General features: G+C 37.6%; 3 protein-coding genes across 4 annotated transcripts; all 3 read left to right on the forward strand.

The window, feature by feature from the left end:
* The first annotated feature begins 2,462 nt into the window (after positions 1-2,462).
* Positions 2,463-3,494, forward strand: LOC145913923 (uncharacterized). Its single transcript, XM_083001692.1, has one exon. It carries the CDS (start codon positions 2,463-2,465, stop codon positions 3,492-3,494), a length of 1,032 nt encoding a protein of 343 aa, XP_082857818.1.
* A 2,222-nt stretch (positions 3,495-5,716) lies between these two features.
* LOC145913437 (integrin alpha-2-like) lies at positions 5,717-15,109 on the forward strand. 2 transcript variants are annotated; one of them, XM_083001089.1, is made up of 27 exons: positions 5,717-6,020; positions 6,133-6,275; positions 6,439-6,497; positions 6,612-6,732; positions 6,862-6,979; positions 7,380-7,483; positions 7,881-8,055; positions 8,172-8,344; positions 8,412-8,482; positions 8,558-8,732; positions 8,815-8,897; positions 9,008-9,253; positions 9,368-9,574; positions 9,688-9,982; positions 10,259-10,398; positions 10,499-10,707; positions 10,784-10,925; positions 11,048-11,155; positions 11,322-11,410; positions 11,472-11,564; positions 11,933-12,047; positions 12,160-12,270; positions 12,509-12,619; positions 12,770-12,883; positions 13,044-13,133; positions 13,194-13,325; positions 13,815-15,109. In XM_083001089.1, the coding sequence occupies exons 1-27, from the start codon at positions 5,851-5,853 to the stop codon at positions 13,980-13,982; spliced, it is 3,762 nt and encodes a 1,253-aa protein (XP_082857215.1). In that variant the 5' UTR covers positions 5,717-5,850; the 3' UTR covers positions 13,983-15,109. The 2 variants fall into 2 exon arrangements, with proteins under 2 accessions (XP_082857215.1, XP_082857216.1); XM_083001090.1 differs by having other exon boundaries at positions 10,547-10,707.
* A 554-nt stretch (positions 15,110-15,663) lies between these two features.
* LOC145914442 (integrin alpha-2-like) lies at positions 15,664-25,995 on the forward strand. The gene is made up of 29 exons (XM_083002273.1): positions 15,664-15,819; positions 16,230-16,376; positions 18,074-18,237; positions 18,299-18,435; positions 18,723-18,781; positions 18,855-18,972; positions 19,085-19,202; positions 19,340-19,449; positions 19,826-20,006; positions 20,406-20,581; positions 20,793-20,857; positions 20,937-21,105; positions 21,163-21,248; positions 21,320-21,565; positions 21,620-21,829; positions 22,180-22,477; positions 22,548-22,702; positions 22,766-22,980; positions 23,063-23,204; positions 23,264-23,365; positions 24,062-24,150; positions 24,219-24,308; positions 24,373-24,490; positions 24,553-24,663; positions 24,735-24,866; positions 24,931-25,044; positions 25,190-25,279; positions 25,462-25,599; positions 25,751-25,995. The coding sequence occupies exons 1-29, from the start codon at positions 15,664-15,666 to the stop codon at positions 25,871-25,873; spliced, it is 4,059 nt and encodes a 1,352-aa protein (XP_082858399.1). The 3' UTR covers positions 25,874-25,995.
* Positions 25,996-26,403: the final 408 nt, after the last annotated feature.

The raw sequence follows: 26,403 nt of genomic DNA on the forward strand, positions 1-26,403 counted from the left end.
GCGAAGTTCAAACATGTCTTTCCTTTGTCAGGTTGATCATGACGCTGACCGTGTTCATTTGGAACCGTGATAGCAGGGCTAAGTTTTTCTAGACTGCTACGGTAGTCATGTCCATTAAAGGTATATCTGTCACTCTTGATGTGCGTGTGTTCTTTCATGGAAATCTTTACGAGAAGGTCTGCTTTTTCCTTGGGGGTTTTGTACAGCATTTTCATGGGGTGTTGTGCTTCATTGGTATTCGTGCAATATACCTATTGCTTACGCCATATAGGTTGGCCTATCCTGATTTAAAGGGTGAAATTATCACTGCAAACATATGTTTTGTGACGCGACCATGTTCAATACAAAAGTACGGTGGCCCGCAAGGGCAACGCACGAAAATGTTTAAATCGGTAAATATATTTTAAAATCGACATATGTATTGCGATCGGAGTTTCAGTATTCGCCGATCGGAATTTCAATATTCGCCGATCGGAGTTTAAGTATTCGCCGATCGGAGTTTCAAAATTCACCGATCGGAATTTCAATATTCGCCGATCGGAGTTTCAATATTCGCCAATCGGAATTTCAAAATTCGTCGATCGGAGTTTCAATATTCGCCGATCGGAGTTTCAAAATTCGCCGATCGGAGTTTCAATATTCGCCGATCGGAGTTTCGATATGCACATGCTTTGAAACTACTGTAATTTCGGCGAAATGATTTTTTTTCAACGAAATATATTTCACGCACGAGTGATCACAACTTCAAATGATTTATCAAAAAAAAACAATCGAGTATATAGGTACACAAATTATAACAAAGTGACCATCCAAAAACATCAAGTGCAACTTTAGCACTCATCCGTTGTCAATTCTGACGATTCCTTTTTTCTCATAGGGATATATTGAGGCAGCAATACTTGCAAATTTAGATGCTAACATACACGAAGCAGATAGTGGTGTAGTCGCTTGATACAGGCGAACATTAGAAACCTTTCCGGGCCGTAGGATGTTTTAAATTTTGCACATAGCTTGCCTAGAGCATGCAGATGAACGTGGTATAAGTTAAAATCCAACTCTGATCGGCGAATATTAAAATTCCGATCGGTGAATTTTGAAACTCTGATCGGCGAATATTGAAATTCCGATCGGCGAATATTGAAACTCCGATCGGCGAATATTGAAATTCCGATTGGTGAATTTTGAAACTCCGATCGGCGAATACTTAAACTCCGATCGGCGAATATTGAAATTCCGATCGGCGAATATTGAAACTCCGATTGTCGATTTTAAAAATTCACCAATCGGAATTTCAACATATGTCGATTTTAAAATATATTTACCGATTTAAACATTTTCGTGCGTTGCCCTTACGGGCCACCGTACAAAAGGGACTTAAACTATCTCTTTGCATGCTAAATGTTGCCAACCCTCGGCGTGCTGTTGAAATCATACTTTATGCATTGGTTTAGTAATAACGCCCTAAATAGATACGTAATAAACATAACATTTTGGTGTATTTGTGCTTTTGGCAAATACTCGTATTCAAAAAATTACGTGAGATATGTGCCAAGCCTTACACTACACACGCTATAGTCCACATGTCGTCTTCCGCAATTATCACATAATTTATTTATGAGACGAGATTTCACTGAATAATAAGACACATAGGCTATACTGTTAAAAGTTGTTTACACTTTCTTTAGGTGCAGAAACTGTATAGCTGGAAACATAATTAAAACATTGTTCAAACTCGACTTAGTACAGCTATGTCATCGATCCTTCGACTCTCACAAGGCAGCAGTGAGCTATAGTTTTCAATGGTCGGACCATGTTAACGTCATCATCGCTTGCATATTTTACTACGTTTGGGCATTTATAACTCCCTTGCCTACCGTAACTCCTATGCATGGTTAAAGAAATTCCTTCTAGTTTGACAGATAGATAATGAGAGGAGAATTTTGTGTGATTTGTATGAGGGATTAAAGGTGCCTACAGACACAAGAAAGGCCAACGCCTTGCATGTATGGTCGTAGTTGTTATGAGATAATTAAGCAAAAGTCTTTGACAAACAGGCAGTTTTGAGAGAACAACCGAGTCCACTGAAACAAATGACTTTTACTTTAGAATTTAGTGTTAATTATCACAAGCATTAGTTAAGGCCTGCAGCTACATGTAGCTTTTTTACTGTCGGAACAAAGACCAAAATAATTCAAGCGTTAGCAAAAATAGAGACTGAAAGGCAAGCACAGCATATGTTATTGAAATGAAATCAAAAATCAATGCAAATAAGGTTGAGGAAATGCTCTGAAGAAATGATATTTCAGATTTTTTTAGACATCGTTGTGGAACTTGCTCCGTGATTGTGCTTAGTTGTTATGTTATATTGTCTATAATTGTGCAGAGTTTCAAACGACAGTAGAGTTTATTTTTTATTTTTGCAGGCTAAAATTAAACACCACTGTACATGCACTTTGCTCTCCATGGAATCTTTCGAGTCATCTGGCAATGAAAAGTTTGCCTGGGAAAATTCAACAATCAACGATGACAAATCGAGTGCTTACGTCACAGTGAGAATTATCAACCTTGTGTTGTTTATGCTTGCGTCGGGATATATTACTACGCAACTCTGTCTGTACGAATACAAGTTGCACAAGGCGAAGTCAACAAGGCAAAATGCAAAGAAAATCTTTCGTAAAAGGCTCGCGCGAAACACATGGAACGGAGGTGAATTTGCGATCAAAATGCGCGGATGCTCGATTCTGTGTGCTTTAACTGGGACGCTGATGTTTCTGTGTAAGCTGGTTTTTGAACTCTTGCATTTGCTTCCAATCGAGTTGCATTTCTGCGGTGTCATGAAAAACGTCATCTTTGTTCTCATGACGTGGACACTTGTGTTCATTTTCATGCTGCTCTGGTTACGTCAGCGCTCGTTTTACGTTCATCCAAGCATGAAGCACCTGACTTCACCAGTGACCCGTTTTGCTAGTGGTTTGACGGCTGTATTAATACTTGCAACAGGTATTGTTGTCCCGGCGCTATTCGGGTTGGCAAGATACTTCGTTGTCTCATCTACAGGTTGTCATTTTGTGGAAGACACACGTCTTGCTTTTGTTTATCTCGTGGTGACTGCCGTTCTGTCCATTGTCTTTCATGGAAGTTTGCTGTACCTATTTATTAGTCCTCTGATACAACACAGTAGCGCGCTTGAACCGACGGATAATATACCCAGAAACAAACCCGTGGGTGGATTAACTGCTGTCATTAAAAGAGCAGTTTATGTCACAGCTTTATGCGTTATTTCTGACATCACAATCATCATTTCAACCCCGTTGTTATCTTCGAACGAGGAGATTCAAACTATAGTCGAAGACTTTATTGTATTGGCCAACATTATTAGTATGACGTTGACGTTTGTCAACTGGAGGGAAAGGTTATTTCCCTTTTCACTACGAAAGGATGAAAATCCTGAGCTTCGCATGCGCCCAAGTGTGACTACTGTACAAATTGCATAATTTAACAAAAGTCGCAGGCATTGCGGTCAAGCTGGATCAAAGCTGAAGGAAACGCCGTAGCCGTTTGGCCATCACACCTTGGTATGCAAAGGCATGCACTGATTCTGCGTTGTGATTTAGCGAAACATGTGAGAATGGGCGACAAAATCCTGCCACACGGATATTTTGTTAAGCATGTTAAAATATAACAGTGTTTGAGTTCGGGTTAATAAAAACACAAACGTATCATTATCTTTGCAGTTTCATGTCGATAACATTAAAGGTTTGCAAATTGACGTTATATTATGACTGTGTAGTGAATCCAATTAAAATCTTCTTATGTATGATGAACGGTTCCCTTTTCCATTGATTCAAGCTAAAATATGAAGGCGCAGGAAGGATTGGTGCGAACGATCGCCATTTATGTTCCATAGGATAAAATACAGGACCATTTTTCAGTGTTGCTGGTACAAAGGAAACAATTAACATTGCGCATAAACAAAGCGCGTTCAGATGTTTGACCGGAAGCGAATGGAATTGGTTGGAAGAGAAAAAAATTTAAACATTCGATCCAAACCACAGTTCGCCTCTATTTACATACCGGTTCAGTTGTTTTTAATGCCCCAAAAGCTTGTAAAAATGAACAAATATCTAAACGTTTTAACAGCGGTTCGTTATCGCTGAAATCGGGGCGAAAATAAGAAGTTTGATGTTTGCGGGTGCTGGATTTCATTACATTTCAAGCAATGTGAAATACACTCTATATATACCACGCAACGCGTTCGGAAGTTTGTCAAAATTCAACTCCAGTTTAAAGTTGAACATAAACATAGACACAACACACGTTTCTTTGTGAGAAGTTTTAGTGACAAAAGTTAAATTTACAGTATGAGGTCAGTTCAAAACTTCATTCCACTTTTACAGCAAAAGGAACGATAATATCGAAACGTTATTTACAACTGCGCAAATGCCTTTACCATACGTATAAACTGCGCTATGTGGTTCAAGTGTATACCTTTTATATGTTGATTTTTTAGACGCAAGGCGCAAGGTAAGTAAATCATACTTTCGGTAATACGCAACAAAACCTTTGAATTAATTTTCATGAGCATCGTTCTTTTTTTAAATTAAGTGCGAGGCAAGCAAGAAATACACAGCATGATCACATTTCTGGCGTCATTGAGGAAGTGACCAATATTTACGTCACATCCGTGAAACGCATCACGGATCAATGCGGCCTGATAACCGTCATTAGTAGGAATGGCAAATTTTCATTGGAAATACCACTTCACCACCGAAAATTTATCTGATTGAAGCTTGTTTTGTCAACATAAGAAATGTAAGATGTTAGCGATACCAATAGTCACTAACTTTCCTTTTATCACATGGGAGATAACTCTGTCAGAATTAAATGTTAACATAATGGTAAACATTCTGGACTGTTACATTCAGCTTTTGTATAACACGTAACTTGAAGTCAAATTTGCACTTAGCCGTTAGGCCATTGTTCTGGATCACATACATGCAAATCGGAGAGTAAATGTAAATTCTGGTGACATTCTATTTGATAGATCGGTATCTCAACATGCCACCAGGTTAGCTTGTGGTTGGTTCTTGTCATTCGTGAATTCGTACATCAGCATTTCCCAAAGTGGGTTACATGAAAAGTGTCCCGAAAGTCATTCATCTGCAAAAATGTTGTAGTGTTCCGCGGAAAAAAAGTTTGGGAAACATACTTAACGAACATATTTCCCGTGTGAATTTCAGTTTCACGTCGCCGCAGTTGAAAATTCAGGCTTTGGAGCTTTTAAAGGAAATTGTTACTCAGGCGAACGCGGAAGTCTGTCAAAATTGCTATCGTTTGATTATTATGGCGTAAGTTCGCACTTTCCTTAAAACGCCGCTGGTTACGTCACTTGGGGCAAAAACCTAATACGGCGTGTGTGTGTGAATCATTGTTGCGATGCTCCAACAAAACTCACACTCACCCCAACGACCAGCGGTCTAATTAGGTGTTTGCAAGTGTGGCGTAAAGTCGCAAAACTGTCAGTTAAGGCTGGAAACTGAGTTAGTTAAAAAACGTGTAGGACCGGTTTTCTAATTTTGTTGCGTTCGTTTGGGTAGTTACATTCAGTTTAGTTGCCAGTACTACAGAATTGACTAGACTAATATTACATTATTGATGCTAACCACCGACACCTCACTTGTGAGTAACAAACGAGTTCCTTTATTGTTAGATACAAAGGCAGAGGAGGCTGCTACAATTTGACTTGGACTTTCTGCTAAATAAATTCAAATGCTGAGAAAATCATTCGGTATTTAAGAGGCTATAGTTGAAATGTTTGCCATCTAATGCATTTTTTTCACTGCAACAATTATGCTTTTTGCTGTGAGTATCGCTGTTGTGTTTTTGCTTTTCGACATCACCAAACTTGGTGAATCACAAAATGTTGAGACGCGAGTATTCCAAATCATTCATCCGCCAACATCACGAGCTGGCAACAACACTGTATATGAATTTGGAGCATCACTGGCAGTTAAAGCTGGGTGAGTATTTTTGATTAGAAATGGCAAGTCGATTTGGACCATATTTTTAGGTGTGTGATGTCATGCATAACTATTGACCAAAAATAATACGTGTGCATTTATGATTATGCAGGAATCCGTCTATACTTTATGGGGGTGCTCCATCATACGAAGCAAATGCAACAAAAAAACCCACGAAACCAGGAACCGTGTTCAGCTGCCCATTTGATGGTGGACGGGAGGGATCAACACTTTGCGATAACACTTTTACCTTCGGTACAAAATTTATTTTGTTTAACTCGTGGTAAAATTGTTTGTAAAGCTTTGAATAACTGAAACAAACAACAAATATAATCACATGCTAAATATTCTGTTGTTAAGCTTAAATTTGACGTAATTGGCAACAAGGTGATGCAATAAATACCAACCTCATTTTTAGCTAAAAGCGGAGCAATGGGAATTTCAGTGGATCTTGAACCGAGTGCAACCAAACTTGTAGTAAGTCTACGTGTCAAAATGTGTTGTGTGATTGGTGAAGAAACTTTATATGTCATCGTTGTTGATTTTGACGTGTATCTGAATGCGAGTTTATTCTCTTTGGTTTAACTGCAGGCTTGCGGACATCTTTACGTTCATTCGTGCGCGAAAACTTCAGAACTTCTTGTTGGTGCTTGCTATACGCAAAACATTGTGAGGAACAGCACGCAGGCTCTAAGCACGCCCTGCCCTGCTCGTAAGTCAACGTTCGTTGGTTTCGGTGATTTTGGCAATTGCTATTTCAACACTAAATTAAAGTGTTGAAACAACAAGAATATACGTAATTTTCCTAAAGTGAAGCAAATGTGCTGTGTTTGTGTTGCAGTATGTTCTGGAGTTCTTATTATGGACTTGGTTCTTGCCATTGACGAGTCAAGCAGTGTATCACCAAGCGATTTCAATCTATCTCTTATGTGGCTCAAAAACCTAACTTATGGGTTCAAGTAAGTCAAGCCAATGTTGAATTTATGTTTTTTTCTTTCTTTTTGGCTATAAATATTTTCCCGTAACTAAAAAGTTACAAAATGTACTCAAATAAGCAACATGAGGTAAATTTGAAGCAGATCATTTTTTCCAAGGTGTCTGAGCCTTAGCGATGGTTTGAGGCCACTTAGTTGATGTTTATATGCATAAAATTGTAATGGCATAGCTCTGGTGCAAATTGGTCCCTGCCAAAAAAATGTTGCACGGCCGGAGTCATAAACATATTAATGCACCATATACAGTTATAAAAACAAATCACTGATGCACAAAAATACAATATTGTATAGTTACTGTGGCCCTATACGGAATTTTTTGACCTAACTGGGACAAAAACAAGTTTGACAAGTTTACATTTGACAGAAACGACATAGATAGCGGAGATGTAAGAATTGGAATATTCACCTTCAGCAACCAACCAAGATTGTGGGTTCCCCTCGATAAACGATCTTACTCCGACTTACAAGGCAAGTGACTCACAAAAAATATCTCAGACTCAAATATTGTCATCATATCATCAAATTACAAATTGTTGCAAACTAATTGAAAGTATAATCAGTAGCGCTTTCACTATTGAGTATTACGGTCAAGTTTTACACTGATGAGCAAACACCACCTACTTGGAAACTCTCGTACTATCACAAGCCTTGAAATGTGTAAGCGTTGAAAAAGTATTCAATTAATTGCTACGCCTGGCAGCAAGAATAGCACTATAAGTGGCTCCAGTGGCTGTGGGAATATCGCCTGAAGTAAAACTGTAACTTTCGGTGTGGGGTCTTCACATTGATATTCATTCTTTGTTGTTAATTTATAAACTATGGAACTAATTGAATCTGGATTTCAATGATGTTTTATGCATTTTAGTGGCCATAGACACAATTAAACAGAGCTTTGGAGGGACGGATATACGAAATGCATTGACTGGAGTTGTTGGAGAATTTTCTCTTCGCGGTCGTTTGAATGTCGATAATCAAATTGTTATTCTGACAGACGGTTTCACAAACTCTGAAGATGTCGCAGTCACTGCTGCGTTTTACAGGTAATACACGTTAATTTTATATGTGTACGACTTGGTCGAAAGAAACATCAAACATCAATGCCAGCATTTGTAAAGCAATTTTCCGAACAACAACACTTTCACAAAGTACTATGCAGAAATTCCGGTTACAACATAGCGTCTGTCGGTGTTGGTGTGAGTGACCAAAGTCAGCTGGTGGCTATTGCTGGAAATTCAAGTCGAGTTTTCACTGTTGGCAACTTCACCAATTTGTTTCAAGTTGTCGATGGCTTGCGACTGGTTATACAGGCTGCCTCCACAACTTTGGAAGGTATGAACAAATATTTTATTTTTTCACAGAAACAGAAACAATTTTACGAAAATATATCAAAATTTAGGTTCTGGAAACAACAATGGAACCGACTTCCTATCGCGTTGTCAAATTGGTTTTTCTGCAACTGTTTCAAAGGTAATAATATTTTAGCTAAAGACACAATAGTAAAAAAATTTCTGCACTGACCGTAAGTATATTTTCTATGTACAGTCAAGTGATTTGTATGTTGGAGCAGTTGGTTCGTACGATAGCGCCGGCACTGTCGTAGATTATCGCGATAACGATGAGAGCATTAAGTCGGCGTTTTCACGATACATTGGAACCAAAGGTGTTGTTGCCATACTTGGTTCAAACGACATTCAGTCCCTTAACCAGTCATATCTTGGTACGTAACCACACAGGAACTTGAACTTGTTGCTGCCCTTGTGATGTTTGTCTCATGTGGATATTTTGTGTCATATTTGCAGGTTATTCCGTCACAACAGGTTTCTTTATAAAGGGAATAGAGTTTATAGCTAGCGGAGCACCTCGCTATCATTCAAGAGGCATTGTAAGTTTTAATATGGGTGCTGTACAATATGCAGCTATCAAATGCCCAACGAATTTGATTTCACAACACAAATTCCAGGTTTCCTAACGTCCGAATTGTAATATTGGCAGGTGGCAATTTACAAAGCATTTGGAGCAATTAGCAGTAATGGAACTTACCATTCATTGCGTCCAACCGACGCTCTATGGCAACTTGGGGCATATTTCGGTCAATCTGTGTTAGGAATTGATTTAAATAATGACAACCTTGACGATCTGCTTGTGTCGGCTCCTTTATATTCAAATCAAGCTGGATACGATCAAGGACGAGTGTTTGTTTATATGAACGATCCATCAAATCCTGGACCTCAAAACTGGGTAGTTTCATTGTTTCACAGTTTAAGTTGGTTCTTGTATTTTTCTAATCTACTTCGTTTACACTATTTACTATTCCAGTTTGGTAACGGTGTTGATTCAAAATCTATATCATAGGCCAACTATGCTGTCCACTCACCACAAGTGTTGCAAGGATCAAACAAAGTTGGGTCGAGGTTTGGAATGTCACTTGTAAATGCCGGAGACCTCGACCAAAACGGATATGACGACATTTTAATTGGAGCCCCGGGAGAGGACGGCGGTACCGGGACAATTTACATTTACTACATACCACAACAAGGGATCACTCACAGCATTGTCCAGGTAAGAAACACGTTTTACTCCCACAGCGACTAGATTAAATAAAAGTCGTTAAGAATAATTAAACAAAACACACTTTGAATGTTTCAAGAAAACCAAATATGTTTGTTGTTTAGGTGATTCATGGTAGAAAAATTACCCCAGGTCTGAAACTTATGGGTTACGCGGCCTCAAAAACTGCCAGTGACGTTGATGGAAACGGTTTTCCTGACCTAATTGTGTCTGCGCCCTCTAGTGATAAAGTGGTGGTGTTACGTACGCGACCGATTCTCGATGTCGTGTCACGTATAGTATTGAATCCCCAAAATCTGGATGTTGTTTACTGCCTTAAGCATCCAGATAGCTTTTGTGGATCTGTGAAAACATGCATGAGAGCTGTTTTGCGACGGAAAAGTTCCTTGAATTCATACGGTTTGTTCATGTAGATTTGGGTAGAGGCTGGTCACCAGCATTAAAAGCAATTACTTGGCTGAAGTTGATGTAGACATCAGCATGGCGCAGTGTTATAAACAGTTTGGAAGATATAAAATGATAAAATTGAATAGTTTCAGGTTACCTGTAAACAACTAATGTCGTACAAATGTCGTTTATTCCATAAAAACATATAGGTGCGAACCGTCACATATACGTATGTAGCACAATGTATAGGTTTAGTAGCGGTAAATTCACTTTCAACATTATTTTTAGAGTTTATTACCAATCTCGTTCTCGACGCATCATCTCCGGTGAAACGTTTATTATTTTTGAATACAACTCAGCAATCCAAAAGTCAAAACATATCCCTTGGCCAAACAGATATTTGCCAAACGCACATGATACAACTTCAGGTAGGTGATGTACAAGCAAAAAACTAATGCGTCCAGCATCTACAAAACGAATAACTTGCTCGTTCTTTTTGCTAATTACCTTGTCGTTTTGTTATTCAAGGCATCAACAATTACTACGTCTTTAATTTCCGAACCAATCATTGTTAAGCACTCTCACCTCTTGTCAGCCAATCACCTCAGCACCAACTTATCTCCTTTGTTGGACCATTTTGCTGAAAAATTTACGCAGATACTTTGGCCTATTCAGTCCGTTTGCCACGGCAACGGATCAGTGTGCGACTATGACCTCACAATCGAAGCAAACTTTTCGTAAGTCTGAAGTGCTTTTTAAGGCGTGATGCCTTCTATATATTAATGGATGGTGTGAAAAAAATTTTTCACCTAGAACAAAATCTGGACATGAGCCACTCATTATAGGAGCTAATCCACCAATTCTTACTGTGGACGTTGCAATTGGCAACACTGGATCGAGTGATTCTTATTTCACAAAAGTCCGTTTTTCTTCCCCACAACTATCGTTCGTACAGGTCAGTCAAGTTTGGATGATTCACATGTTTTTTTATTTTCCAAGCATCAAGTGAGGCACCCATGTGAAGGTGATTTGTGTGATTTGACTGCCATTCTTCAAACAGAAATATATACTTTGTAGATTCATGGAACTTGCGTCAGGTTAATACAGACTGATGCTGGTGTGATCACTCTTGAATATGTCCCTCCAGGTTTAGTTTCACAACGATTTATGAATCCCGGTGCACAGGTTAGCAAATGTATTTATCGTAGGCGTGTCATGTGATAACTATGTTTTCTACCTGGAGTAATGATATAGGCCTAAAAGATGTAGTCTTAACATAAAGCAGATTTGAGACCACGGAAATTCCAAGTGCTGCAACTTTTTTAGTTACAAAGTTTTGTTTTATTTTCAGTGTCAGTTTTCCCTTCAGTATTCGTTTGATTCCTTCATATCAACTGCTGCCATTTCGCGTTTCAACGTGTCGGGTGAAATTTTTTCGAGGTAATTTCATTCAAAATATTGTTTTTCTCTGGCCCTTGCTAACTTCACTACAATAACACAGTTGGGGAAACACTTCAAACGAGAAAGATCCACGAAACAACGTCTTTCATTACAGTAAAGAAGTTCGATATGCAACAGATATTACCCTTAGTGGGTAAGTACGCATTTATCGTGTACTGGAGTGGAGTGAAAACAAGTCTGAAACCAAGGGACATTACTGCCTCTATACAAAATTATCTTTAATTTCTTTAAAAGTACAATTATTGAAAAAAATGAAAGAATAATGTAGATCCCCTCAATAGGCCACTGGACTCGTAGCTTAGAAACCCTGGCTTAAATCACCACCAGAATTAAATAACTGTGTGTAGAAAAGTGGTTTGGTTTCAATGTCAACTTCAATCCGTTGCAACGACAATTTTCCTATTTTTCCGTAAAACGGAGTAGTTATTATTTTGATGAATTCATTTTTATTTGAGTATTTGTTTTTTAAAGTACAGTAATTAGTTTCACGTGTGTTTTCAGTTCGGCAATTCCTGAGAGCATTTACATCAAACGGGATGTGACGTCACAATCGGTTTCTAGTTTAAACGACGCAGCGTTGGGTGGAAATGCGACTAGACTGTTGCAGAGTTATAAGGTTCAAATCGTATAGAAAAATTATCTTAACCCATAAAACGCATAACATAACCGAAAATCTCATGCATTACTGCACTTTTTCATATGGCATCGAAATATTTCTTATATTTCAGATTGCCAACAATGGCCCGAACGTTGTAGCAAGTGCTAAAATATCATTTCAATGGCCTGCTTCGACATTTGATGGAAATCAACTGCTATATTTATATGACTTTAAGTGTGAGGTAGGAACGAATATAAAAATCTGAGTTTCCCAAATAACAAGACACCAGAAGTGTATATTACCATAAAACAATTTACGCATCGTTTTTTTTTACATATCTCGGAAGAATGCACAATATAACATATTGTGGCACAAATGAGTGAAAAGTGGACTAAAATTCGGAATTTTTTTTTTATATAGAACAGTAGTTTTTGTAATTATTTGCTTCAAGTTCTTTTGTCCTTACGAGCTATTTTCAGCCGACAACATTGTGCAAGTGCAATCTGATTGAAGTTGACAGACTATCCTTAACAAGCAATTCCTCCAACATATCTTTGAACTATTCACAACCAACTTTTAATTCAAAAACGGTAAGCGTTCAGTTTAGCAATCTTTAGTTTTTTAGCTATTTGGTTGTGGTCTATATGTAGTTATAATTATAATCTACATAGTTTATAAAGATTTTAGACAGCGCATGTCAAATACAAAGGAATTTATTTATCAATCTTGTGTGTTATCAGACGTGCCAAAATGCGAAATGTTTGACAATCAATTGCTCGTCTTCTAATTTGCCGCCATTCACATACGTATCTGTGACGTCACTGTTCAAAGTATGGCTCCCGACTTTTCAAAAGGTAAAATGAAATGCAAGTATATACTTGGTAAGTAGCACATGCTGCATATGGTCATCAACCCACGCTTAAACTAATGACGAGTTATAATACACATCATGAACAGCTTTATCCGAATTTGAATCTCACTATTGCAAAACGATTTAACAGCACATGTTCGCAGAAAAACTTCGAAACATCTTTTACAACTCGTTTGATTTACGACACAGGGTATTCCCCGATAAGCACAACTTCCCCCATTCTTACATACGTGGTAAGCTTTTAAAAAGTTTTTAATGGGCGTAAAGCACTAAACTGAAAACAATCGTTACAGGTTAATACCAAAGTGACTGACAAAGCCCCACCAGTACCCACTGACAATCAAACGATCAACATTATTGCCATAATTGCTGGAATTTTGGGGGGAATTCTACTACTTGTAGCGATTACAATTGCACTGTGGAAGGTAACGTAAAGTGAATAACGGAGTTAATGTTGCATAATGTCGCAAGATTAATTTATGGAGGTCTTAATAATGTATTTAATGGCATTTACGTCAATTTTATTAGGTATACCGCATTTGTTTCACAGATGTTCTATTATTTAAAGAATAACGTCTCCGAAAATATTATTGTCCTTATTTCTGGGTATTATTTTTATGTTTGACTGGTGTCCTAATTTTCCTATTGTCTAAATTCTAACACGTTAAACTATGAATTTCTTTTTGCTGCCAATTTAAAAATGTACTGGTCTTCTGGCACAAAATATACGTGCTATATTTATTCGACGTTTCGTCTGCCATTCGGCGAGACTTCATCAGGTAAACTAATTTCAACTTTCGTGCACCTCAGTGATGTCAGTGATACTTTGAGCCAGAGGTTAGAAATTATGTCAAAGTTTTTTTTTTGTAAAACACCCTGCTAGGCAGATGGAATCAAGTTGTGTTTTTTAATAGGGAGGGTTCTTCAAGAGCAAATACGCTGACATGAAACGTGAAGCTGAAAACGATGCGTCGCCGCAAGAGGGAACCATTGAGGCTACCGAATTAGATGAAGGAACATTAGAAGAAAATCCAGTAGGGGCCAGTACCACAAATCTAGTCGATTCTGGTCCTTCACCCTGACCTGTGCGCTTGTTTAATGGAAGTAATGTTGCATTTCTATTTTGTATGTTTCCCATTCTTCTTGAACTCGCGATACGAATGCACTTGTAGCACACTTGTTAACAAAAAAAAAAAAACTGGTAAAGCTGCTCAAGCAATGATAGTTTGCGAAATCAACGAAAATATTTTTTAGGTTTGCAGTGAAATTCTCAACTGTCATATTTGCAGAATTAAAATTTTTGATTGAATTTACAGTATAGTTGTTAGAGATCCTTTTCGATACACTTAGTAATATCTGTTATTGACGTACCTTTAGGATACACTGTTTCAGTTTTGGTATATCTGTACGAAGTTTGCAAGTTATTTTTTAAATTGTATTTGCGCTAGGTGTCGATTTATGCCTTTTCGCCATTTGTAGTGTTCGACACGCGACGCCACTGTTCGACACGGGCGGCGTGAATAAATGTTAAGTTACCGGTATGCATTACAACGAACAGACAAACGCTATTGTTATCTACAAATATCCATAAATTGAATTACTATAATAACTTAATTAAGCCTAACATATCGATCACGCCAATCTTGCAACATTCACATCGATCTTACTAGTTTTCTTTCGGAGATTCAACGCCAACAATTTTCTTATTAAGATGTAGTTGTTAATTTTTTGCCGTAGATGCTGGTGGCAAAAGTGGATCGAAGACGTTGGTACCAGTATAAGTCGTTTAATTTCAAACCGCAAACAAATGTTTGGGAAGAAATTTGTTATCAAACAACAGCATTTAACTGAACGGTTACGTAGTGTTGTAAACTTAATGGCATCATCGTGTGGAATCCTCACCCAAGATAAATTGTTGTTTAGATGATTAGGTAAACGCAACCGCAATAAATTTTTGGACAAAATTCATGCAAAAAACAGCCTTTTACGTTCAGCGAATAAGCGCATTAAACTAATAATTGTTTCCAAACATGGAGCATTGTTACCGAACACGTGGCATTGTTACAAAACAAGTACTATTTTACGTTCAATCGAAAAGAGATATATATAGCAGTCTATACAACATGCCAGGTTTTAAATTGTTTTGTCGTTATTTCAACGTACTTTCTAAACTTATGCAAGAAACCTGTAATCGAAATATGGTCATTCTGATGCGTTAGTAACCAGATACGACATTTTTGCTATTCGACACGCACAACAATTTTTCTCAAGATGTTCGACACGCAATAAAAAATCGACGCCCTGTTGCGCTGTATACTTGTTATGCCGAAAAAGTGTGTATATGCAGTTGCAGTTAAGTATTTAAAGTGGTCGCACAAAACAGGAAAATTTATGCAAATTGTTGAATTTTTATTATAAATTTTGTAACTAAGGTAAAAGTCGGCAGCAGAAGAAAGTATATGGGTGATATGATTATATCTGAAACCTTTTAAGGTAAAATAGGAAATTGGTTCTAGTCTCGTGCAATACTCAGTGCAATACTCGCTGACCATATTAGTCCACGGGTGAAAATTAATTAGCATTTGCTTGCAAAACGAAGCAATATTTATATGCGCAACAACGACCATTTCCAAAATCTAAATGCCATGTAAATTTAAAAAGCCAAAATCTGCCAGGGCTTTCACGTAATAAAAACAAAATAAACATATCCTCCGTATGTATGTTAATCATCGTGTCGTACTCGGAAAATTTTAAGATCGCAACATGACTCACCGGATATTTCGGTTTGACAAAATTGCCTTAGTCGACAGCATCAAACCGTACTACATTTTGCATGCTCTTGCTGTTGCTATAGTGGGACAAGTGACGTATTCGACACATATTGTGACGCCAACGCGTTCTTTTAGAAGCAGATTTGATGTGAGTTGTGGTTAAAAGCGGCCTACTGAGTTATGTCATGTGGTGCAAGGGAAGCTTCGACTCATAACTTATGCGCGTGGGAGTGAAAACACACAGATATATTTGGAGACTAACAAAACACAGCCAGGCAGATACTTGTTCACTTGCAGTTAAAAAAGGCGTTCAAAGTTTTTGTAGCCATGTTAGTGCAAAGTTTTAGCAAGTGGAATTACAAACATCTATGCGATATTGGTTTGAGAAAATCATACAATTTTGTTTAGAGAAGATTGTTGTACATTATGTTATCGAAAGCGGCCTCTTACTTAAAACTTGAAAGCCACGTTACGTTTATACGACAACAATTCATTTTAATGCAAAACGTATTTAGCAACCAGAAAACTTCCATATAAGGTTAACGTTATTTTCATCAGATCAAAGTCTATAAACCACAGACAATGACGTCGCAGTGCACGGCTTATTTCCAAACAATGGCCTTTATTGAGACAGCTGGTACCATTAAAGATTCAACTTCCGCCGCTCTGGACGTAACCTCCTTGAAAGATTCGCTTAAAGTGCATGTGAAACGTAAAAATAAAATATGTTAATAATTAAACTAAGAGATGTTCATAAGTTTAAAACATTTTTGGCGAAAAAAAGTAGCTTGATACAACGACTGGTTTCTGAGATACAGCTGATGAAAGTCGTATTTTTACCGCTGCGAACGAAATCGTGCAAAAGCGAGATTATTGTTGAGTGACGTCATAGACGCCGGTTTATCGTGCGAGTGCTGGCGGCAAGCCTTATGCGTAGGAATTGAAAACAATGTAAAACTCGTTTAGTATAGTATTGCATTAAACAGAGGACAACAAGTGCACAAGTGCAACAAACGGATTTTGATGTTAATTTGAGCTGCAGACAGATGGCCACTGTTTCGACCTATTACGTCTTAATTAGTTGCGTAATAATAAAACAGTTACTGGGACAGGGTGTTCTTGTTGTTACTGCATTTATGATCGCTAACGTGAAACATGCACTTTTGAAAACACGACAGAGACAAACCGTCAATTTAGCATTGCCGTTGTGTCCACTCACAGCAAAAGATAGAAGCAGAATAATTGAATTTTGAGGCTGACAAAGACCGCCGAGAAAAACCGACCAAATTAGCTGATTATGCAACACAACACTGTTATTCTGTCATAAGCATCACTTTTGATCCGACAGTGGCGTTGTCTACGAGTTCGCGTCGTAAATGATTAATTCGCCACAATTAACCACTAATGTGTTTTTTGCAATATGGATGTAACTACAAATGTTGGAATCATCAAATTAAAATCACAACAGAAAGGTGAAGTTATAATTATGATATCACACCCAAAATGACGTCATGTAATGTCACTGAGCAAAGAAACGCACCATCCACGTCATAGTGTCGTTGCTGCTATACCCTTGCTTTTCCGATGATCAAGGAAATGGGGCCTTTGGTTTGTGACGTCACAGTGACATATTTTTGTGTAATGTAAAATCTTGTCCTGACCTTAGAGGTAGCGTAATCTGTGGATTACCCCATGTTTGAAAATATTCGATATCTGCAATATAAGGCGCCTTCTCCTATGTAAACAATGCATATTTTCGACGCGAGCGCCTTGTGTGATGTCAATTACGCCACAACGAAAAAGGTTTACGATTTTTGGTCGCCGCTACTTTTCGTGCAGTTTTCTACATTTTTTTGTTGACGTAGAACCGAAAAATTTAGGATATATGTTTGTTGTAGATGTACCTTTAGTTTTACGCAAAGTTGTCATGGCCGTGTCATGTGTACTTTAACTTGGTTACTTACCTACTAGGAACATTTTGTTGATTAAACATTGACGTCGTTTACGCTACAGTCGAACTTGAGCACTTCATTTGAGGTTTAAGTTAATTTACTATGACATCAATTGGATGTTTGAATACGTTGTGGGGTTGCCAACGCTGCAAAATTCTGGTGAAGTGGAACGTTTGCAATTGCCTTAAATATAACAACATGTATTTTAAATATTTTAGTTATTCAATGATCTTTACTGTGGAAAGGGCTGTAAACTGTACATGTAAATTGAAGTTGGTTGTATATGATTTGATATCCAGTTGTAGGTGTATATCTGTACGTTTTAAATTTACCCTTTCTTTATATTCATCATAAAACCTTTATCACTTGGCCCCATATACTGGTGTAAAAGTCTTTGGGTTTCTAGTTTCGGAATTCTTTTTTTCCTTATTTTATGTTATTGGTGTTTAGATGGAACGAAACACAGTTTTTGTGCATGTAATTTTAGCCGCTTTGTGGCTGTATCGGGTCTCATCCCAGAATGTGGAAACACGAAGCCACAGCTTACTGCTTTCAAACAAACCACCAACCTCGCCTTCTATTGGATTTGGAACTTCATCCGCAACCATTGTCAAGTAGATATTGGAATGATTAAGATTATAACTTTTAGTATGTTGATGATTATGTGCACTTTAGTGTAGATGGTAGCAGCAAGGTTTATGTTGGAGCACCTTTGGATGGAAACAGAGTTAACAACATTCCGTTTGGTGCTTTGTACGGTTGCCCTTTAGTAAGCGGAATTAATACGACGTGTAGCAACACTACACGAACAGGTACAAAACCTTAGTGCTATTTTGCTGCCAGGCATAGTAATTAATAGGAATTGCTCTTCCGATACTTGTTAAGTTTCGAAAGTGTTTTTTGGAACCAACGTTTTCGTCGAGACTTCCTTTCGAGCCATTCTTAAGGCATGAAACCAATACCTTGTTAAGTAATTGAAGTTAAGTGGTCAAAAACATAATAACAGATCAACTGTTGTCAGAATAATGAAAACCTGCGTTCCATTTGGTGCTTGTTGCCACAAAAAAAACATCGTGCACTTGTTTATTTCACTTTTCAGAAAAAGGCGGTGCTATCGGAATGTCAGTGGATGAATTATCGACCACTGGGGAAGTGACGGTATGTATGCCAATTTTATCACTGACAATAATCTGCATTTCTAAGTACATAAACTTTGCATCTGATTAATTAGGTATGCGGTTCTCAATTTGTTCAGTCATGTTTGTCGGCGCAAGTGCAGAGGAGAATGATAGGAATTTGTTACAAGTATTCTACAGTATTTCAGGAGTTGCCTACTCCTTGTACATTTGGTAAGCCATCCGCAACTTGATCTCAGTCAAACAAATTATTACGTTCATAAAATCCAGTTGGTGTAAAAGAAACAAGCAAAGCTATTGGGAAATGTTAACTGTTTTGTTGCAGCATGTCCTGGACAACAGTTTGTGGACCTCATGTTTGTCGTTGATGACTCGCTTAGCGTTGGCAGGGCTAACTTCAACCAAGGGCTCTCGTGGCTACGAACAGTAGTTGGAAATTTTAGGTCAGCGGAACATTCTCACAGTTTAGTTGGAAAAAAGCATGTTTTAATGTACCAATTGTTTCAAACATACTTTGAAATGTTAAATATAAAATAAATGACATGCAAACGAATAGCATACATAATATTGCCTATTTTAGAACCCAAATAGAAAGCGGCGACTTTAGAGTTGGAATGATTTTATTTTCGGATCGAGTTAAAGTTGAGTTTGACTTGCTTAGATTTGAGAAGGATTACAAAGGATTAACGAGTAAGTCTACAGACCACAAATCGTACAAAAGAGAATTTCAAATTTGTAAAATAGAACGATTGACCAATTTCTTTTAAATCAAAGCAAATACTACTATAGAAAACAAAGCTAATTATTATTTTAAATTGTTCGGAAAAATTAGTCATTCCGTTGTTTCCATTCACACAATGACACAGATGTTGTATATATTGAACTGACTGGATAAATTCAATAAAGTACATACCGGTTTGACAATCGCTTTAAACGAAATTTAACTAGTTTTTGTTGAAAATGTGTGTTGAAAAGTATAAATTGGTTTTGTAGGGTTTCCCGAAAATCGAAAAATATTTAAAATATCTTTCGGAGAAAAGTATAAACCAAGTTTTTTTCCACGTAGAACAAATCGTTGCTACACCATATTACAATGGAGAAAAAACCATTACTGGGGATGCTATTGTAACATCAACTGACGAACTTTTAACGAAAGGTAAATGGTTCTCAGCAAAACTAATGATCGTTCTAACGGATGGGAAATCGAATGGCCTGACAATAGTAAAGACTGCTGCAGAGTCTGCAAGGTAAGATCGATCTTTTCTAAACATATTACGCTGGAGCAATTATTGAAAATGAACGCGAATAAATTTTGGGTTTACCTGCCGTTTTGGGTTGACTCATGTTTCTATCTCGATGAGCCAATTCCTTCATGGGTTCAAGTCTCTTCGGGATCTTGTTTTTAATCTGTCTCGACTAATCGAAGAAAAGTTGCGGATCCAGCTCCACTGCAATGTCTCAGTTGTGATGGCAGTGAATTTTATTTAAAAAAATACGATTTCTAAGATTGGCCAGTAAGAACCTTTGCAGTGAAGCGCGATTTTCCTTTTCAAGCAAAATCACTTCTACATTTGTATTGTATTTCAAAGCAACAAAACGTCGTATAGTTTTAGATCAAATAACAAATAGTGTTTTAACTTGTGTAGATCGGCAGGAATTGTCACCATTGGAGTCGGGGTGGGTGGTTTTGATCGATCAGAAATCAACCAAATCGCTGGATCATCGAACAGAACTCTCACTGCAGTAGATTACAAAAGTTTGGGCAATATATTGCAAAGCCTTGTGTCTGTTATCAATGAAACAACCATCGCAGGATTAGAAGGTAGTAATTTTACTTGGTCACAAACTGGGAAATGAGAAAAAAAGAAAAAGTTTGTTGTAATGGCGGTTGTCACCATACCTAAACACGCGACCTAAAATCTTCATACCGCCTGGAACGATGGCACTGACCATAACTTTCAGTCAAGAGTAAAACTAAATCTTTTTGATTTGCCTAAATGTAATTTATTTTTTTACTTTACTTGTGTTTTCAGGAACGACTCAAAATTCAACCAATGACGTCAGTCAATGCCAGTTGGGTTTTTCGTCATCAACATCAGTAAGCCCACATTTCAATAAAAATTTTAGTTAAAAATTATTCAAATGTTTGTCAAATGTTTCTACACGTATCATTTCAGACTTCTAACTTGTACATTGGCTCGGTGGGATCTTACGATAGAATTGGGACAATTGTTGGATATAAACAACCTATAAGTAAAACAACATCTCCACAACTTCTCAATTTTACTGGTTTGGAAACTCTCGCCAAACCAGAACTTGTTTCACAAATTAAGGAAACTTATTTGGGTAAAATATCATTTGAAAAAACATGTGCTTTTTCATCCCCGAAATTTGGATCTTCAGGTTATTCTGTCTCCAGTGGAAAATTTTCGGGAGGAAATACAGAGTTTGTTGTTAGTGGAGAACCGAGGTACAAATCAAAAGGAAGGGTAAGTTGCTTTGAAATTACACCAAAATCTTTAATATTATTATTGTCCACACAAATCATGTTTATAATTAGATCACAGTTGTTGAATCAAATCAGCTTACAAACGTACAATCAAACTATTTTTCCATACGTCCAATTGATGCGATGTGGCAACTTGGGGCATATTTCGGTCAATCTGTGTTAGGAATCGATTTAAATAATGACAATCTTGACGATCTGCTTGTGTCGGCTCCTTTATATTCAAATCAAGCTGGATACGATCAAGGACGAGTGTTTGTTTATATGAACGATCCATCAAATCCTGGACCTCAAAACTGGGTAGGTGTAACTTACATTCAACATTTAAACCGATTTTAATTATTTCAATTTCAGAACGCTTTGTTCAACCCGGTCATACTAACTGGCTCCAACGTGATTGGTTCTCGGTTTGGAATGAGCATAGCACGTGTTGGTGACGTCGATCAAAATGGTTATGACGACATAGTAATCGGTGCTCCAATGGAATCAAACACAGCAACAAGCAGTGGAGCGATTTACTTGTATTATTCCAGTTCATCAGGAATAAGCGAACATCATAAGCAGGTAAGTCTAAACACAACAATCTCTAAAGTAGGGTTTTCTAAACTTTCATGCGATCTTTCTCATTTGATGAAAATCTTCTTCAATCCCTTGAGTACAGCAGTCGTATGAAAGAAAGTTTTACCTAATGGCCTATAATTTTGGCATCGGCATATATATGTAGTGCCCAGTAAACATGTTTGGGTGCGTAGAAAAAGTGCAGTTAAATATGTGGGACATTTTGGGTTATTTGCGACCCAAAAAATTCGTCGCGCGAACCCCAGTTTAGGAAGTCCTGGTCTGAAGTACAGTTTGCCTGTAGAATTGTTGCACCCTATGAAATAGTGTTCCTTAAACAAGAAATTTATTTACAGAAAATACTTGGAAAATCTATTGGGCAAAATTTGGCAAGTTTTGGTTATTCATTCACCAAAACACCAATGAAGGGCGTTGACGTTGATAAAAACAACTATCCTGATATATTGGTATCTGTACCCATCAGCGATAAAGTAGTTATCCTTCGTTCTCGACCAGTTGTCGACGTTACAGCAAGTGTGACAATTACTCCACCATCAGTTGATCTTGTCATGTGCTTGAGTTCACTCAAGTGTGCCACGTTACAAGTTTGCATCCAATCAAGGCAGCGTTCCAGTTCCGTTAACTTGTTTCATCGTGCGTATTGGAATTTTGCACCAAAGTAAATTTGAAGTGTAACTTGAGTTCGGGCATTTTTGTCCTTTAGAAATGGTGACTTCACTTACATTAGACAATCTAATATCCACGGCAGCAACGAAGCGCATCCAATTGTCTGACAATAGCACCACAGTGACATCTTTGACAAACAACAGACAAGTTGGTAAAACGACCCAATGTTACTCATACGACATCCGATTGAACGTAACTACATCAATATTTCTCTAAACATTGCTTGTAACGCAATTTCATTCCATTATTTTTTAGTCTGCGGCATTCGCACCGACAAGCAGTTTGATTTCTTTGCCTTTGGTCATCAACTACTCATACGATTTCACAAGTAGTCACAAACAAAGCCTCTATTCAGCGGTGTTGGATCCATTGTCCATGAATTACGTTCAAGCCGAATGGTTGCTTAACGAAGGTTGCTCAGGCAGCAACAAACAGTGTATTCATGATTTGGCGTTATCTGCCCTTTTTTCGTGAGTTTGTCGCTGAATTAACCTTCCCAGTTAACTAAATTAATATTCGTTTCCTGTTTCATTCTTGTATCTTTTTTCTTAGAATACCAGAGTCAGTTACAGATCACGTGATTCGGGCCTCTCCTGGTGTTCTAAACGTGGCTGTTACTCTCAGCAACAAAGGACCTGACCATTCTTTCTTCACCAAGTTGGACGTTATTTCTAACGGGCTACAAGTCAACACAGTATGGAAACAATTCGGTTTCTCACGAGTCATTTTAGTATTGTATGATTTTTCTTACAGATTACCAGTCCGTGTGCGATCAAGTCGAACACGTTGAGTAGCAACGAGAAAACGGTTGTCGTCTTAAACAACCTTGCTTCTGTCCTAAATAGCGGAGATAAGGTAAAGATTCTGTTTATAATTTCTATAACCGCATAACGTTACCATTAAAAATGGTACGAGTTTGACGAAACCAATGCCTTGCACGGAGAATATAACAAGTTAATCACATCATAAACGCACGTGGCAAGTGATGTTTTCAGACAAACTACGTTCTATTGCGGTGGTTTGATCTTGTTTATTATTTTTCGGCACAATAAATCAAAAAATGGCTTGTGACCACTCACCAGGGCCTATTCTAAATGGTCTCAGTGGCTACGTTACCTGATTTCTCTGATGAGGTGTATGAGCTTTTTCAAGCACGGGCCTCTTCATTTAGCGAATATTCATATCGTTGAAATAAGAAAAACATTGTAAATATTTTTTTTGACCGCACCGGTATTTGAACCCAGGATATGCTGGGCACGAATACAGATCAGGTTTTCTTCTTATTCGTTGGCCGTCCATTAAAAACACCTTCGTCGCCCACTACCGGATGGGTAATGAATCACAAATTGTGAACCACTGTTCTGTCGGTTAACGCGTAACTTCACCAAATTTGTACAAAACCGAAAGTACAAATGATTCTTAACAGCTTCATGGCTAAAACAAAACGTCTTCAAACAATTCCGGACAATATCAAACAATCCGAACAATAGGACAAAATGTTTAAGTTTTTTATTCTTCCTTACATAGTTTACTCTTAAAGTTTACTCACAGTGCGAAATATTGTTATCATATTCACTGGAGGACTTGAAGACCACGGCAACAATAAAAGCCCTCTCTATAAAAGCAAACATTTATTCAGGGTAACTTTGTTGATGTTGTTGTGGCTTTACTGCAACAAAACGCATTAAACGCCGCTGCCTCTTTTCAGGCATAACGATTCATCAGATCCAATCAGCGCTAATAATGAATTCAGTTACAAATTACCCATAAAATACGAAGTCACCCTTATACCTGGAGGGTAAGAAACGGTCATCAAAGTTTTTACTTATTATGTTGGTTACATATTTTGGCCTTTATTTCAGGAATGTTCTTCCAGCTGAAACAATATTTTTCAATCACTCCACATCCCAAGATTTTGCCCATAGTCTCACAGATCCCATATTAGGTGGAAATGAAACAAACGTACTTCATACTTTGACGGTATTTGAAGTGACATGACTGCTTATGTACGAAAAAAATAAAAAATGTTTACCTTGGTACAGATCGAGAATAGGGGCAGCAATCTTCTTTCTTCTGCTCGATTCGACTTCAAATGGCCAGAAAGAACACTTGATGGATTTCCGCTGTTTTACATTTACGATTATAAGTGTTTGGTATTGTTTGAAAACGACATTTGTATTTCCGTATGTGGGTAAAATCAGTAATTTTCAAATCATTGTTTTAGCCCGCGCAATACTGTATATGTGACGTCACAAACAAAATCAACAAAGATAAGATTCCATTGTACAATGACGGTATGTTTAACATCTCTTTGAAGTTTCCAACCTCAACACAAGCTGTTCTACCCTCAGAAACGGTTTGTGATGTGAAACTATGTGAACATTAGTGACGCAACCCATAACCCTTACAATCCGTTCTAGACATGCAGCAATGTCAACTGCGGAATTATAAAATGTCAGATATATAATCTACCAGAATTTAGCAGGATTACTGTATCAGCGCGATACAAAGTATGGCTTCCTACACTGGCACAGGTATTTCTATTTAGATTTAGACAATCTAATGAAGTGTGTTTGTATGTCAACAGCTACGTAGCTGTGGTTATAAACATAGCTTGTACCTGAATATACAGACGAAAAGTTTTCAATTAGATGACATTATAGTATGTTTCTTTTTCAGCCTGATACAAATACAGCTTTCTCCAGTACGATTCTCTTAGACACGTCGTCTTCCCCTGTATATTCACTAAATGAAATCACCCAACTTCAGGTAAATACTATTAGTTGTGTCAGACCTCGTTAATCCTGGCTACTTTGTTTCATCATAATGTAAGTGTACCGGATTAATGAAATCAAAATACAATGAAGCCAATGCAAGGAAAGTTTCACTGAGTTACTGAGGTCTGACTATACTTTAAATTTCACTTGTACAATGTGTAGTCGAATTTTTAGGTTTCATCATTTGTAAAAGCGTTCGTTGCTGGAGGAATCGATAATAATGCTAACAGCGGAAACAATATTGGTGCAATTATTGGTGCTATTATTGGCGGGATTGCCCTCCTTGCGATTATTGGCCTCGTTCTTTGGAAGGTGAGAAAAATTATTTTAAGGAAACATGTAGGCTATCCTCGTTTGATCCTTTGTGAGTTTTAAGTAGACACAATAACGTGTTTAGTCATTCACTAACAATTGGAACTTTGTCTCGTTAAACTATAATTGCTATTTTACCTTTAAACTCCAGTTGGGATTTTTCGAGAACAAATATCGGGATTTAATCGAGGAGGCCAGAGCGCAGCAAGAAAGCACTGATGCCACTGTTGGTAACAGCGAGCTTGCACACAGCCAAGCTAACCTTGTGGAGTAATAAGCAGCGCTATATTTGTCCTATGCACATCCTGTTGAATTTATTTTAACTTTGAAACTTAGTTGTATCTTTGTAGGTATTTTTCTTCTGTGTATTTTTCAAATAAAAGTTAAGTTACCAGGTGTTTATTCATGTTTTTATAACTGTAACTTTTTTGAAAAACACCGTTAAACACAATCTCCGGGTAAATTTTTTGATAATTTAACAAATAGCCTAAAAGTATTCAAACTGATTGAAGGGATGGAAAACTGGAAAATGTTTAGGCCGCATCTCTGTATTTCTATGGAAAAGACTTTTCCGGGTGGGAAATGCCCTTCTCGAACTCGGTCCTATGTAACAGAGTAAAATTATGTGTAACAATGCAATGGGTCATGCATGGGCGCCAGTGTTTTGGTTGAATGAGCGCAGATGAACAGGCTGTTGCCAGGGCGATTTTCAGCGTGTTTGGGGTAGTTTTAGTTTGTTTTTCAGGGTTATTAGTCAGGCAGTAAATTGGTAGAGGGTGCTGTTGCACATGTAGCTTTGTGAAA

This window comes from Ascidia mentula, chromosome 9 (genome assembly GCF_947561715.1).
Source record: "Ascidia mentula chromosome 9, kaAscMent1.1, whole genome shotgun sequence".
NCBI lineage: Eukaryota > Metazoa > Chordata > Ascidiacea > Phlebobranchia > Ascidiidae > Ascidia > Ascidia mentula.